We start from the raw sequence: 16104 nt of genomic DNA on the forward strand, positions 1-16104 counted from the left end.
GCAGCCCTAAAATGTGTGAAATTTGGTTCACTGTGATATACCATTATGGGTTAGGAAAAAAAATATGCAATATTCAGCCTAGAAATTATGTGAATGAGCAGAAGCAAAGCAAACACCTCCCTCAGGATCAGTTTGCTCAGAACAGTTTTACTGGTACAAGATAAGTGTAAATTTAAATTAGTACAATTACAGGTGCTTAATCCCTCAAAACAGATACATTAATTCAGACAGACTAATTCTGCCTTTCCCCAGATTTGCTGGTGTTGCTTTGGTAGGGGCTTACATTGAAACAAATTTAAAAATGCTCTTTTGTGAGTTATATTTTTAATGAGTTACTATGGGTCAGCTTTGGTGCAGTAACTCAATATGCAACTATCCAAAGGCAGCCAAAATTCAGGATAAAGCCTGAACACTCCTCAGGTTCAAAGCAAGCATATTGTAGTCTGTCTTTGTTATATACTAAGAGACAAAGTGCGGCAAGCTACCTCAGCTCAGAGGACACATGGCAATACAGTAAGCTGTGCTAACTCAACCGTACGTTAATCACAATCTTATCTGCAAACATATTGCACATTTTCTGCATTTACACAACTCCCACTTACACTCTTGCGTTCGTAGTTTAAGACATACTGTAAAGATTTTATATTTATGAAAGGCACCACACTCATTTGTTGACACACGTTAGCCTTATATGTTGCATTGTTTTATTGTCACTTTGTGCTTTCTTAAAAGGATGAAATCTTGAGGTTTTACCCTTGGCAAGATACTGTTTAAAACCTATGCACAGCAGGGTACCCCACTCTATCGTCTCTGCTCATTATCTTTTACATGTACCAATGTCATTTCCTCTAACAACAGGTGTGATTGCACACAAAACCACCTAATTCAATTTACTTCGTAATGCAGATTTATATTAACAGAAAATGTCATTAAGTAGATAAAATACATGTGAATGAAAAAAGAATCACATAAGCTTAAAAAAACCCCAGGTTCCTGACTTTGGAGTACCACTTTATTTAAAAGCTGAAATTAAAACATTCTTAATTTTTGGAGCCAAAGATTGTAATGACACATTAACTACTCACCATGAGAAAAGTGTGTATTTTTAATAGCTTAAAACTTTGATTTTTGGTTAAGTGGTCCTTGAGCGCCTGGGTAACCACCTATGCCTTTTCCTAACAAGCTGAAGTTACAGAGATATACAATGTAATATGCACAGGAGGCTATTTCACAAAGACAATCTGCCATTTGAGCACCCCATGTTGACTTGCAGGTCTAAGGTGAAGAGCTGGATGCCAGCCCTGCCACCGTCAACGTGCAGGGCCCCCCTACCTGCACCGGCTCCTCCAGAAGTCTGGGGGCTCACATGAACTCAATAACAAGATCAGGCCTATAATGACTGAGACAGTTTACTGCAATGTGAATTACAATTTACCACCTTTCGCATCCTGAAAAACTCAGTGAGGAAATACAAATTCAAGTGACAGCACTGTAGTTAAATCAAATACCGCATAGACGTTATCAACGGAGAACTATCTTGCAACACGTGCTAAACTCGTTTTTAGATGGGGCTTAATATGCCATAATAATATAGCAGGTGTCAAATTTTAAGAAAAGCCGTAAAATCATGTTTATTCTTTTAAGAAATTGTACCAGCCCAAGAATCACGAGGTGAATGAAAGAGAGTAATTTGTTTACATGGGAAGTAAAATCCACAGTCTGAACACTATGAATAGACTCCAAATCATCACTTAAACCTATTCGCTAGAAACCACTTCTGGTGCACAAGCCTCCTACCAGAAGGAATACCCCGGCTATCCTGTTTATTCTGTACCGATGTTAGCCATGCTAATTTCTGCTTTCTTTCAAATTGTTGCATTTACCTACCTTACCTACTAGAAGCAGTCTGTTGCTTCCCCCCCTCCTCGCCCCCCACTGTAAAATTAAGCATATTAAGCATAAGCAAGCTTAACCCTCACTTAAAAGAGGCCCCGCATGTTCAACAGTTAAAACTCGAGTTTCCAGACACCGGCTCCCCGCGCTGTCTCAGGCCGGGCACAGCCCGCTCCCGACCTCCCAAGCCGCCCTTCCACCAGCCCGTGCCGTTAAACACCGCCGCGGGAACGCGACAGACGGTCGCGGCCAACGCAGCCGGCACCCGGCGCACCCAGGGGCGCGGGGTCCCCGTCCGCCCGCCCGCGCCTCGGCCGCGCAGCTCCTCGGGCGACCGCGGGGCTGGCTGAGGCGCCGCAACTTTTGTCGGCCCCCGCCCGCCGCGGCCGGCCGGCAGCCGGCTCCGCTCCGCGCCCGGCACCGGGGGCTGCCCGCGGGGCGCCCTGCGCTCCTCAGCCGCCCGGGGCGCGGGGCGGCGGGCCCCGGCCTGCGGCAGCCCTCCGGGCCGGCGCCCACGCCCAGGCGCTGCCGTGCGCAGACAATGGGGGCCGGCAGCCCCGCGCCCGCCGGGCTGAGGCGGCGTTACTCACCGAACAAGGTCAGAGCCATCGCGGCGGCGGGGCGGGCCCGGGGGGCGGCGGGGGCTGGCCGGGCGGCGCGGGGCTGGCATTGGCGCGGCAGCTCTCGCATCAGCGGCGGGGCGCGCCTGCAACACAAGTTGGGCGCGGGGCTGTCAGGGCGCCCCGCGGCACCGGCGGCCGCTGCCACTTGCTGCCGCGGGGCGGAGCGGGGCGGCCGCGGCCCGGGGCGGAGGGGAGGGGAGGGCAGGGCGCGGGGGGGGGACAGAGGACGGCGGACGGGGACGCGCGGCAGCGGCGGGGAGCTCCCCCCTCCCGCCCCCTCCGCCCGCGCTCACGCTGCGGCCCGCCGCCTCGGGGAGCCATCTTGCGCCGCCACACGACCCGCCTTCCTCCCGCCGCAGCCGCCGGGACGGTTCCCATGGCAACGCGGCCGGCCCGCCGCCCGCCGGGGCACAAAGGGAAGCGCCGTCCCCTCAGGCGGGGCGGCCGGCGGCGCCCCCTCGGCCGCGGCCCTGGTTCCCTCCCTCACACGGCTCGTCCCTCGGTCACCCGCCGGGGCCGTCCCGCACGACTGCCCTCCGCTGAGGAGACCCTGTGGGGAAAGCGGCCCCGGGGGGTACCGGGCTGCCCCGGCCCCGAGCGGGCTGTGCCCGGGGAGGGCCCAGCAGGGCCGGCCTGCGCCTCCTCAGCCTCGGCGGGGCTGTGCCTACCTGCTGCGCGGGAAGAACCAACGGTCTTGTGAGAAACATCGGCTTTTTTAAAGCAAGATGAAAATTTCCGCTAAAACGCCAGCGAGCGTGAAGAGAGCAAAACTGTGGAATTCTCAAGATGTTCTGGTGCGAGAAATGTCAGCCAGCCCGGCTGCCGGCATTTTCGCTGTCCAGGACTGTACATTTAGATCAAAAAGCATTTAATTGAAAAGTCAGCATTGTGCCTTTATAGTTTGCATTTTTAACCTGAAACCAGATATTTAAAACGGACGTTTACTAGTGCACGGCAGACCTTCCCCAGGATGCGCAAGACAACCAGACCTTTCTCATTTAGTGAGACAGTAGTTTCTCACTTTCAAGTATTACTTCGTCTCTCAGTTGCAAGCTGTGTGTGCTGAGAATTCAAATCCAGCCTGAGCACATTTCACACAAATTATTTACTCAAATTTAATCCATTGCAGCTGTGCAAATCCACAATCTTCAGCAGAGGCTTCAGAGATGTCAGCCAGGGCAGGCAGATTGTGCAGGTGCTTTGATGAACATCATACAGCCTGTCCCGCCCTTGCCCTGGGGTCCTGTGGTGGCTCCCACAGCGGGTGTGCTCTGGGAGGCAAGCGTCAAGGTTTTTGCCATAGGACAGTCTGAAGGAGCAAGGGCATGTGTGGAGGCTGCATCTACAGCCACTGCAATTAGTGGTTCCAGTTGTGGGAATGTGACTCAGGGTCACAGAGTACATAAAATATGTTTTCTTTTAACAAGGCAGCTAAAACATAAAGGTCTGTCTGAAAAATGGGTGGTTTATGTAGTTGGCGGCACATGGGTTTTCATACTCTGAATTCAGCCTAATGTTTTTGTAGAGAACAAAAGGGAGAGATTGTGTGAGAGAGTTTTTAATATCTTTAAATCTTACTTAATACAACAGGAAAAACATGGGGTTTTGTTATGACTGTCAAATATTTCAAAACATGGGGTTTTGTGTTGATATATTTTGCTTAGTGTGCAAAGTTGAAAAAAATAAACATTTTATCCTAGAGTGATTGTTTCCTTCATTTTGTTCCTTCCCAAATGAATGCTAGCATGATGGGCCTGATTTCACAAAACATTTTCATTTTGCATGTATAAAGTGCAAAAGTCTATTGAGCGGCTGGCTACTGAGAAATAATATTTTAATTGCACAGCTAAAAAAGTTGAAAACAGATGAAAAAGGGTTTTGAAAAAAGCAACACAAAAAACATTTGCCATTCTGCCTACATGATTTGACCTTTGTGTGCACAGAGTGTTTTGCTTTGCTTTTTGGTAATAAGTTGGATCTTCATACAGATGGGGTTTTTTGCCTCCTACATTTCCTGGAATTAAATTCCAAGCTTTTACTCCAACTTCCTTCAATTAAACAGCAGCTTTTACTTTTCCACTGCTCCAAAACCTTTATTGCTATCTACTGAATTGCATATTTACATTAGAAATGTTTTTCTGTTTAGAGAGACTAATGCTGTTTTTCATAATAGGCCTTATCAATACTAGAATTGTTAAGATCAGTCTGAGTAATTAGTTTAGTCACTCCGATTGTCTAAGAGTGCCTTTGCCAATAATGCAGTTATGGCTAAAACCTAGGGAAGCGCGTTGGTCGTTTTGCAGCTAGTTACTAGAGTCATATTTTACTGTGCCAGGAAGAATTCTGCAGCTGACCTGAGTTTTCAAAACAAATTTTGCTCAATCATTATTTCTGATTAGATGATTTGCTTGGTTTGGGAGGTTGTTTTGGCCTCGGCTCCAGCAGCCTGCAGAGAACAGCAGCAGCTTTTGGAACGGCCTCGCTAGTAGGCTCACACCCAGAGCTCTCTACCAGCCCTCCCGGGTGCTGGCACAAGAAAGGTGCTGGGGGTAGCAAGGAGAGTGGCCGTACGCATTACGTAGCATTTTACCTGATGGTGACTCTGGCTTTTACAAAGGCTGATAGCCTTAACACAGCAGGAAGAAATCAAAGGTGCAAATCAGAAAACAAATTAGCCTGAAGTTCACTAGGCAAAGGTCCCTTCCCCCACACCCTGCTTATTGAATGGACCTGAAATCCTCATGGAAATTTCTGTTTAACAACAACATTATCTTAAAACTACATAATGCCTTATCAAGCCAGAACATCTCAGTGCACCAGCAATAACAATGATTCAACTGCAACTCTGGGAATTTCATTAGAAGAGAGCTGAAGCTTACCAAGCAAAGCCCCAGCCTGGCCCTCTTCAGCCAGAGCAGCTGTTCATTCAGAGAGACCCCAGCTCACACATTGGCTCTTTTGCAGGAGAGAGCACAAAAGAGGACATTGTTTTGCAAGACCTTGATTTAAATGTCAGCGAGGATGAGCTTGGTGTCTTGTTCCTCTGGATCTTAAGCCCTTGAAAAGCCCTTTTCAAAATGTGTTTGCTAGCATTACATTCTACAGGAAAAGCACCATTATACTTGCCACCTGGTAGGAATATTTGGGGGTGTATTTACAGTGTACCTCAAGAATGAAGTCTCCAGAAAAGAAATATACATATAACGTGCTATTTTCTGGCCTGCACATTGTCCCTCAGTAGGTTTCTTGCCTTGTCTCCCAAGCCTCAAGGCTCTTTAAATACTGTAGTCAGTTACTGCTGCTTCATTCTTCATGTAAAATTTCATTACTGGGATTTGGTTTGGTTTCCAGCGGTTGAGGTTTTTTTATTTTGGGCCTTTCCTTTTGCCCCCTCACCCTGGGTGCTGAGCACCGCAGCAGCAGTGGCTCATTTTCCTCAGTGGCCTGTTTTCCACAGTGGCCTTTCCACCTTGTCTGAGGGTCTGGTACAAAATTGCTTCTAATTACCTGACATTTATTCTTCAAACCTAAACTAATTCACTAATCATATAGTGATAAATGAGATTTTAAAATTAATCACTGACATTTTTAAAGATTTATACACAACTGTAAAGAAAGCTTCCCAGCTGGTAAATAAAATGTTGTGTGAAGAAAAAAAAACCCATAAATTAAGGCTGTCCTGTACTAATGGGAAACAGTAAAGTTGAAGACACAGTGAGATGTTACCTGATGAATAGGGGTAGCATCTTATGACGGTTAGTGTCTTCCTGTGACAGATCCCCTTGACAGCAGGAAAACAGCACCATGGAAGCCTTGTCACGTGCAGAATTTAATTTAGCTTCTAATGTGTAACTGCTGGGAGTTTGTGGGTCAGGTGGGGAGGCGGCCAAGGGCTGCTTTACTGGGCAGGTTCAGAGTTCACAGTATTTGCAACAAAACTCCTTGGAAAACAGCAAGGCGGATTTTTACCACTTGTTCAGTAAGATAAATTCAATTATTCTAGCTAATTTAAAAGTCATCAATAAAAAGTTTGAAGACTGGCTACCAAAGCTTGCTAGTTAAAATTAATGTTTATATAGATGACAGTTATTTGAAAATGACATGAAGCCTATCACCAAACCCAGAATTGTCATTGCACATTACCAGTCTTTTGGATAATCTTTCTCCCTTTGATGAGAGAACTGGCATTTGAGCTTATCTTTTGGATGCTGTTGATCTTCATTATTAATGGCAATGTCATTTAAACACAATATTACCCAAAACTGTACAAACATAGAGGGAGACAGAATCCCTGCACCAAGTACAGCTGCTACGAGCGACCTTTGCAAACCAGACGCGATCAGTGTTTTACTGGGATCTATGCTAGTCTGTAGGCTTTGGTGTAATTAATTTTTTTCCCCCTTCTATCGACAGGGTACAGAGTGGCAAAGTAACAGTTACTAGGAGGAACTTGTGTGTTGAATTTTATAATCATTGCCAAAGAAAGTGAGATATGTGTAACATATCCACCATAGCTTCTGTTTTAAATCACAGCTACCACATTAGACACTCACATTTGGCATCCTACCCTGATTAATAGGAATCGCACTATATCCCATAACCACTTGGAGCAATTAGGTACACAGTAGGTGATGTACATCAGTGAAATGAAAAATGGGCTTAACATGCCTGCTTTGGCTCTCTGGGTCATGAAAAGTGCTTAACAGACATAGGTGACAACCTTAAAAGCTAGATTTTTTTTCTGGGTGCTCTAGAAGTGAACACCACAAGGTCTACGAGGAAGCAACACAGGAGCACAATCTTAATTTTAAAACTAAGCTCAAGCTATATGCTTAATGTCTAAACAGTTTGCTGTGTTTAGACTGATGTTACGAGACTATGCCATTTTTAAATGGAACTGCATCAAAGGAAAAAAGCCCTCAATCGCCTATGTTTGCAGAGCAAAGTCCTTTCTAAAATACTTCTTAAGGACTTCTTTTACATTATGATTCCCCCTTAATTGGATTTCTGAGACATGCATAAATGTGATGAGAATTACATGAACAGGTGCTATGGGTAGGATGTAGTAGATGCTATCTATGTATCTTGGCAAAATCGTACGATCTTAATCTTTGATGTAATTTCCATTAAAAAGAAAACCTCCACCTAAATTGCTCTTCATAGCCAGCTTTCCCCATTCAACAGATAAAACCAGCAGCATTTTCCGAGAACATCCACCTTTGCCCCCCTCATAAACATCTCTGCTCTGACACTGCTGACCTAAGCAGGCTGGAGAATGGAAAATGCTGGGCTAGGTACTGCTGAAGTAGACCTTCTTTTACTCTGAATTAGGTGTCTTAGGTTCTCTAACAGGTATCCTGCCCTGCCTTTCATGACAAGAACCACCTCATTCCTATTTTCTTCCAAGCTTTCACCTTTACCTTATTATTAATTTAATAAACATTGACAAACTCTAATACTTTCAAACACAAATTTACAGGGACTTGCAACATTACAGCTGTACGGAGGAAGGACTGGTCTTCCTGTCTCCTGCATGTCTGAGGACAGAGGCTGGGAAAGGATTAGAAAATGAAGTGTGCTATGTGGAAAGGGAAACCCCACAGCTACCCAAATTTCTTTTATAATCACTGTCATATAGATTATTAGGTTTGGCCAAACTGAGACTTACCTTCCGTTAGGGTGTGAGCTTCCTGAGGGTGCAAGCACACGAAGAAGGTGCTGGTCACCCTCATGCTCACTGTGGATTGTGGCTCCTCAGCCTGTTGGGGTTTACGTTGACACTTGGAGCTTTCCTCTTGCAACAAGTTCCAGGTGATGTTTAGAGTGAGCAGCATCAAAACAGGCAAGTGACTAAACTATAACGGCAAAAAGGTGTTTTTATTTGCAGCTGGTCTGAATATACCTTAACACCCACCTTTTTATGAGCTTTCTTACTGCTTGTATGCATACTTACTAGCATATCCCATCAGCATAGACTTCTAATGCAAATCAGTTATTAATAATATTATTAAAATACTAGGACATTTCAAACTTGCTTGCACTTCTGCGCAGATGTAAAAGCTATGTACTCTAAGTTACATTTTTAAGAGCCCTGTGTATGAAACACAGTATGGTTTTGATTGCTTGTTTTATTAAGTGAAATGAACAGGCTAATTACAGAAATTCCAGGAAGTTTCTGCTTTCTGTCTCCTAGGGACAAGCCTCAAGTGTCAAAGGAGATAATATGAATGGCTATAAAACACCCAAGTGTGTTTATACTGGCTGTAAAATGCAGCTTATAGCTTCTATTTAACTTTCATAATATTTCCTTTTTATACCATGCTTAGAAATACATATCAAGGCATTAGTTGAAGTAGTGCTTGTATGTATTTGAAAAAAATTGATAATTGCAAGTTAAAAAGCAGAAGGCAAGCCATTGGCAAAATAGTCTTAGAAATAAACTGTTATGAATAAAATTTCATCTATAAACACTAAAAAATAAGAACAAGCTAGCCATCAAAAAAAAAAAGTAAAAATATCTGCAAGATACTTCTAGTCCTGACTTTCAAAATGTCTTTAACCCCGAGAAGATGAGCTCCTACCTGAAGCCATAAGCTATGCCACAGAACTGGCAATGGTTTTCATGCAATCATTTGAGCCTTTAGATCTACTGAATCCACTTCCAGATCCACTGGATGGCTTTGAAGAATTGCTAAAGAAATTAAACCTTCTCATAAGCAACCCAAACCTGCAGTTCTGAAGTGCTATATAGAACCTGCATGCTCCTAGTGCAATTATTTGACTTTCTAGTACTTTCTAGTACCAGAGCCCTCACAGCGATTTCTACATTCTTAGAGAAGCCAATGTATGTGTTACTGAAGCCAGTCAAAAATAACGTTTTTAATAAGGGTATTACTTATCCCATGCAACTTACTTCTCAGAGTTGCATCTTGTAGGATACCTAGGGTTCTTTGAAAGAATGTCTAAGTTTTAGAGCACATTAAATGCGTAAGGGTATTTTAAAGCTCAATAATGTGCTTTATATGAACAAGGGTGCCCATAGGAACTATGGGCCCTAGTAAGGCAAATTGCAACAGATTTGAAGCTGCATTTCATGTGATAGTTTAGAAAATGGACTGTATGAATAAGAAGTGAACTTTGGAAATGTTCTGAGAATTTGCTGCTGTACAGACATATGCAATCCAGTTATTAAGTACCTTTGTAGAATTAACTTTAATGACCTGAAGATGCTTTTAAGTCCAAGTCTCAAAGTGTTGAGGTAGCCGAAGCATTAGCTAACTAACTTGTAGTTCAATAAATCTCTAAGAGAGGTGTGTTTTCTTCCACCAGGAAGACTTTTGAAGGGGAATACGAACGCCTCCAAATCAAGCAAGCAAGCACATGCACTAGTGGTACCTTTCTCCTTCACAACAGCTAACTCTGCAAGTATGCAGGTAACAGCAGCAGGGTGCAAAAAGCAGCGCGGAATAACACTGGAAGTATCTTTCAAGACCAGCATTAGCTCTTTAGGGTCACAGACAGATGACATTAACCAAAGCAATTTCAAAAGCTGAAGAAGATTAAAGTTCTTCTTCTTAATGATTCTAAAGTGTTATTGAAGAGATCAATAGCTTTTCCTGTTAAACAAGCTATTCAGACCAAGTATTTCTGGAGAGGAGATAAACCAATCCTGGAAGTGACAGTGAGATTTAATTAGGATTTGAGATTTTCACTATTCATTAATTGATCTGCCAGCCTCACAATAATTTTAGTGAACTGCAAGTTTACAACAGTAAGATTCCTTATGAAAGGACAAAATTACCTGATTCCTTCTGAGCCTTTTATCTGTGCCAAAAAACATAATTTATTACGTGTCCCACAGAGAGAAAATTCTCTTTTCTGTACCTGATGTCACTGTTTTTTCTGAGGGAGGAGGCGAGGGGGGGAAAGGAGAAAAAGCTATTATTTCCCCTTTCTTTATTAATAAAACAATTACATCCCCTGGTTCTGCACATTTTGCTTATTGTTAACCGAGACACGCGGAAAGCCCCTCAACAGAGCAAAACTAAATTAGCAGATATCCAGGTCCTAAATTGGCAATGCCAGAGACAATTATTAAGACTGGGTGACTTTCCAGCTGTGCACGCAGCAGCTTTATTTTAAACAAAAGCAGAGATCACACAGCTGATCTTGCAATCTGACTTGCACATCACCGCACCAACCTCAGGTCTGGAATTCAGCCTCACAAGTTCAATTGTAAACCCCAATCAAATAGATATATATGAAACTAATTCCTGGTTTAATCCTTCCAAAATTCAGTTCCTAGTCGTTTTCTACATGCAGTAGAGATATGATACCAATGCTTTCAGCCTGTGCAAATACAATGACTTCAGAATTCAGTTTATCTGCAGCAGCAACTCACCGATAAGGGAAGCAGTTTCCAAAGAGCTGCTTTTTTTTTTTTTTTTTTTCTTAAACTCCAGTAAGTCAAGGAAGTATGTGTTGAAAAGATGCAACTAAGCAAAGCTCTTGGGCAAACACCTTACAGTACTGCAGGAGCAGGGGGAGCCAGGCCCTCACCATTTCACTGTGGGTTGCAGCAAAGTTTCAGCTGACAATTTGCTGCTTGTTCTTAGAAAACAGCTTCTTTGGTCCACCAAGGGAAAACTGCTCTCCTTTCTGCTCCCAGATGGACATATTTTTAATAATGTGCTTTAAGGGAACATGGGACAAAGAAATGCAGTTGGTTTATTCTCTGAGAGTGTCAAAATCAAAAGCATCCAGATTATCATGTTATACAACATTAAAATTAATTTCCTCTATAGCATATAATCATTACCCATACAAAGATTAAAAAAAAAACCAACCCAAACATTAGAAGTAACATTGCCTGTGTTCTGTCCAGTTCTTTGAAGGAATGAAAAACATTCTGTAGGCACTATATACCCATTCACTTACATTTGTATTTAGCTTGATAGCTTCAGAAAATGTGGATGCAAAGTTCAGATGGATTATTACTAATTAGATTATTTTCACTATTCTTTCCCCTTTATTTCAAGGTTAGATTGCATGGCCTTTTGCTCTAAAGATTTCCTTTATTTCCTGCGCGCACAACAGAACACCTTCTTTCTGCTTGTGGAGAATTGTATCCTCTACAAAGCATCCTGCTGCTCTGAAAACTTGAGAGTGAAGGGCAGATGCAGCCACAACACCTGCAAGACCGCAGCTGTTACTCAGAGAAGCCACTATTCTGGCTTTAAGCAGTTGTCCCAGATCTAGGGTTTTCCTCATGTATTTTTAGCTAGGACAAACAAGACAGATTTGAAGATTTTTTAGACTGCATTTGCCAACGCTCCCCAAACTCCTCCCCTTCTGCTTACCTAAACGTGCTTCCACGACAATTCACTCCCACCTAAACCCGTGCTGCTCTAGTCCTGTTTCTGCTTTCTTCTCTTTCTTTGCAGCTGCACTGGCCGTTGCCTGATGCCGTGGCCTAGGGAGATAAGCAGCAGCATCCCAGAGGGCCCAATGAGTGCACAAGTGCCAGTGCTGGCATCACAGCAGGGGCAGCGAGCCTGCAGCAGCACCAACTCTCAAATTACCCTCTTGGTGAGCTGTGCTGTGAGTGCCCTTGTTAATCAGACTCTTGGTCTGCTGCAGTTTACTCCAACTAGCATACAGAACAAGAATCAAAATGAAGGATTTCTTTATCCATCCGCAAACTCCTTCACAGCCCATCAAACCGTCTTCACCGATTTCTATAATAATGTCAGCAGGACAAATTAGATTTCTGCACCAGCCTGCAGGATATGTCTCAGAGACCCTCAGTCTAATTACAGCTTCAGTCTAATTACAGCTGTGGTGAGTGCTGCTGCGGGCATCTTGCAATGGAACAGGGTAACAGACTGGTAGATGGAGAAACGCAAATAGTGCACAGAAAAAGCAGACCCGTAAACACCACCAACACCACCCCCATCACAATGAAGTGCAAAACTGTTGAAAGATGAGAGGCTGCAGAGCTCTCCTCAGTCAGCTCTGTTTATAAAGCCGGAGTATCTCCACCAGTAGGCCCAAATCACATGCAGGGTGTTACTGCTGACTCCTATCCCCAGTTTACGCTGATGAATAGATTCAAATAAAATTATGGGGGTTTTATTATTTGTTCTTGCTGTACAAGCAAAGTCTATTATTCAACTCCAGAACACAGGTCATGGCAGTTACTTTTTCAGGAGTCTATTCTAAAGGCCAAATTTTAGTTTTGATATTTTTTTTTCTCTAAGGAGTCAAGTAGGCAAACTATGCTGTGAAGAGGCTTATACCATTCCCTGGTAGCTCATTAGAAGAGCAGAGGGACTGGCTTCCCCTGAGCAACTTGGAAAATGATGACCCAGAGGGAAAAGCCCCCCACCAGAAGAGGGAGAGATGAACAGCCAGTGAAGCAGAGGTGGCTTTCAGCTCTTTCCATACAGCACTGGATCAAATCAACATTTTTGTATTTTATTATCAAGTAACAGCAAGGCGCAGCCTGCCAACTATGTATGGAAGTTTATTGAACCCTTAGCAGGGGAAAGCTCCACCACCAAGACTGGCAGCAGAGGAAGGGAGGGAGTTCCCCAGGCGCAGGCTTGGGGATGCTGTACTTCTCCGCAGCCTCTCTATCTCGTTCTCTCAAGAGCTTAATGTGCTGTAAAATGTAGACTATCAGGAAGAAATATATGAAAACTTTATGTCAATATAAAAAGTATTTCCTCAAAATATTCAGCAGTTACCACTAGATGGCATTTTGTTCCTGAGAAATTAGAAATTCCCAGGTTTCGAATTACTTGTTACAGACAGCAGGAAACAGTAGGAAATGGAATTACCTCATTCGGTTAATAATTTATTATCCATTGTCTTGTATAAGCAAGACATCACTAACACAGGACACTTTTACTTGCAAATTTATAGATATCCTTTGTTTAACTGTAGCTTGTGACTCTTCAGACCTCTGCTCAGTAGGTAGGGCTTTGAGCTTTTGTAGCCAGCACTTACCAAGAATCTTTTCCACATTTTTAAATGAAAGGCAAATGTAGGCCAGTTCACAGACTTTGAGCATGCCATGGAAATCTGCCAGAAATGCCTTGCTCTAATAACTGTACGCAGTATTTCCTGTGTTATTTTTGGATAAACCCTTAATACAGATTGCAGTACAAAAAAATAACTCCCGTTCAGGAACAGAGCTGTTGCACTTTGATTATGATGAAATAATAATTTCAAAATATTTGCTTATGAATGTTATACTTTGCACCGGTTCATTTTAATTTAAGCTTGTACAAGCTGTGTTGTAAAAGGTGACATTTCTACTCTGAATCTTTTCAGGGTACAGTGTACCTTACCCAGAGGTGCAGTGAAGTTCTACTGGGCACATCCAGGGGTGATATATAGGTAGCTTGTTGAACATCTGCAAGCCTTTCCATGTCAGACTAAAACGAAGCAAGAGGATTTTCCCTTAATTTGCAGCAAAACAGGAGACTGAGAAGTGAACTATTAACTTTTTTCTTAAAAGAGACTGGAGTACAGCTAACTCTTACTTACAGAAAGTCAAAACACCTTCAATAAATGTAATTGAATTTAATTTGGCCTGTATGCAAATACACACAATGTTAGGAGGGTGTTTTTTCATTAGATTGTCATAAATACTGCTGCTATGAGCATATAGCAGCCTGTTCAACAGTTCATCACAGCAAAATTCAGCAATCAGAATATTGATATAACTTCATTTCCCACTGAAGTTCTAAAAGAAAAATCAAAAAACTCCAGAACAGAACCTCAAAGTTCCAAGCATGCTATTTGAAAAACAATCAAGTTTTTTGTGTAATATAAAACTGCATATCAACATGCTTCAGAAACACTTCACTTGCAAGTGTTTTTTAATATATATTCAATGTATCTAAAGTATAGGTCTCGTACCAAGGTCTCTTGCTCTTACGGGTCTTCAGCTCCAATGGTAGCAGCAGCGGTAACTGCAGACAAGGGGCTAAATGGCTGCTGGTAGACAGATGAACTGTCAGTGTCTTTCAGGGTGGAGGCTCATGGCAGCATTCAAATAATCCGTAAACACTAATATCATGGATTTCTGAGCACTTGAGGAGTAAAACTGAGAAAATATTGAGGAAAAAACTTCCCTGCTTAGACTAAGCTACCGCAAAGCTCTAGGTACGATGGTGACTTTTGAGGAGTAACTTTGGGCCTCAGAAAGAAATGCAATTTTGACTTAGAAGGGAAACAGAGAGATAATTGCTGGATCATGATGTACAGAAGGTCTGTGCACCACTCAAAGTTTCTTTGACTAAATTATGTTTACTGAAAGAGCATTGATGGTGATTAGCAGCTAGCTAAATCCGGCCCTGCTCTCATACTTGCTTGGGAAAGCCTCATTGTAGAAGGAATCTAACTTCACTAGAGTAAAATTAATCTTCAACTCTTCATCAAACAGGTACAAGTTCCTTTGAAGTTGTCATTGTAGAAAACATGCTTTGCTTGAAGTAAAATATTTTAAGAAATGGTATATGGCAAAATTTTAAGTGGCTTTGTATTGGTTTACAAAGTATACACATGCACTTTTTAAAAATTTATGTAGCTTAATACTATTCTCCAGCAATATGAGGTGGACTGCAATAAATCAACAGACATGTCAAAACAAATATTTACAATCTCTAGAAGTTTGTGTTTATAACAATCTAACTGGCAAAGTGGTGACATTTTCTTAGGTAGACAAGACCTACCTAGACGGGATTTTATGCACCCTTACAAACATGTCTGGGTGCGCAGGATGTTATAAAGGGCAGTTACATTAAGGGGAGGGGGGTGTGCCCTTATCCGATAGGTGAAAACAACAACTAAATCTAAACTAGACGTGAAATTACAAGAGCAGGTAAAGATCATGCATTTCTTTCCTGAAACAAAATGACTTTGCCAGACCTTTGGAAGAAGGAAAAGGCCAGAGTTTATGTAAGAAACTGGTACTTACGATTTAGAGACCATAGAAGGGAATCATCCAAGTCAGTATAACATGTTTCCATCCCAAGGAAGCCGATGCTGTATCCTATGAGAGGCACAAGTGACACATAACAGCTATGCTGACGACTCAGAAACAGCATTCTAGTTGTATGGTGACTGGGAACAGCTCAAAGATCTATGGCTAGCAATCTTCTTACACAGCATTCAAGAGAGTGCTGCATAATTTATAGAAGAAAAACAAGAGTGAAGTTCTATTAGAATCAGAGCTCTAAAAAGTTTGGGTAAACTGTTAGAGACAGCATAAAGAAATCTTTTCTATATTCACACATATGTGAAAACCATAAATTGTAAATTCAATAGCTTAAGGTTCATTAAATATTCAAGAAAATGATCAAGTTTTCAAAATGTTCCTATCATCCAGTGAAATATACAGCATCTGTCCAGTATTTACAAGGATTATCTCTTTTTTTTTCAGCAAAAATCATTAGCTCTTTAAAACAATTCTGCTGAGAGGGAGGACAGAAAACAAGAAAACTGAACTATTAGCCTTCTGCTTGTTTTGAAATCGTAACCATGCTGGCTATAAAGTTTGCTGGCATTTTATAGGCAA

The 16104-nt window shown here is 42.6% G+C and overlaps 1 protein-coding gene across 3 annotated transcripts in view; it reads right to left on the bottom strand.

Moving 5' to 3' along the window:
* CHN1 (chimerin 1) overlaps positions 1-3266 on the bottom strand; it is a 102913-nt gene extending 99647 nt beyond the window's left edge. The window contains exon 1 of one of the 3 annotated variants that reach the window (XM_040603307.1): positions 2810-3266. In XM_040603307.1, coding sequence (XP_040459241.1) covers positions 2810-2894 — 85 coding nt within the window. In that variant the 5' untranslated portion in view covers positions 2895-3266. Of the gene's footprint in view, positions 1-2483; positions 2691-2809 lie in introns of those variants that run through there. The other 2 variants (XM_040603308.1, XM_040603306.1) reach the window with 2 other exon arrangements.
* Between the last annotated feature and the right edge of the window lie 12838 nt (positions 3267-16104).

The sequence above is a fragment of the Falco naumanni genome, chromosome 8 (assembly GCF_017639655.2).
Source record: "Falco naumanni isolate bFalNau1 chromosome 8, bFalNau1.pat, whole genome shotgun sequence".
In the NCBI taxonomy this organism is placed as follows: domain Eukaryota; kingdom Metazoa; phylum Chordata; class Aves; order Falconiformes; family Falconidae; genus Falco; species Falco naumanni.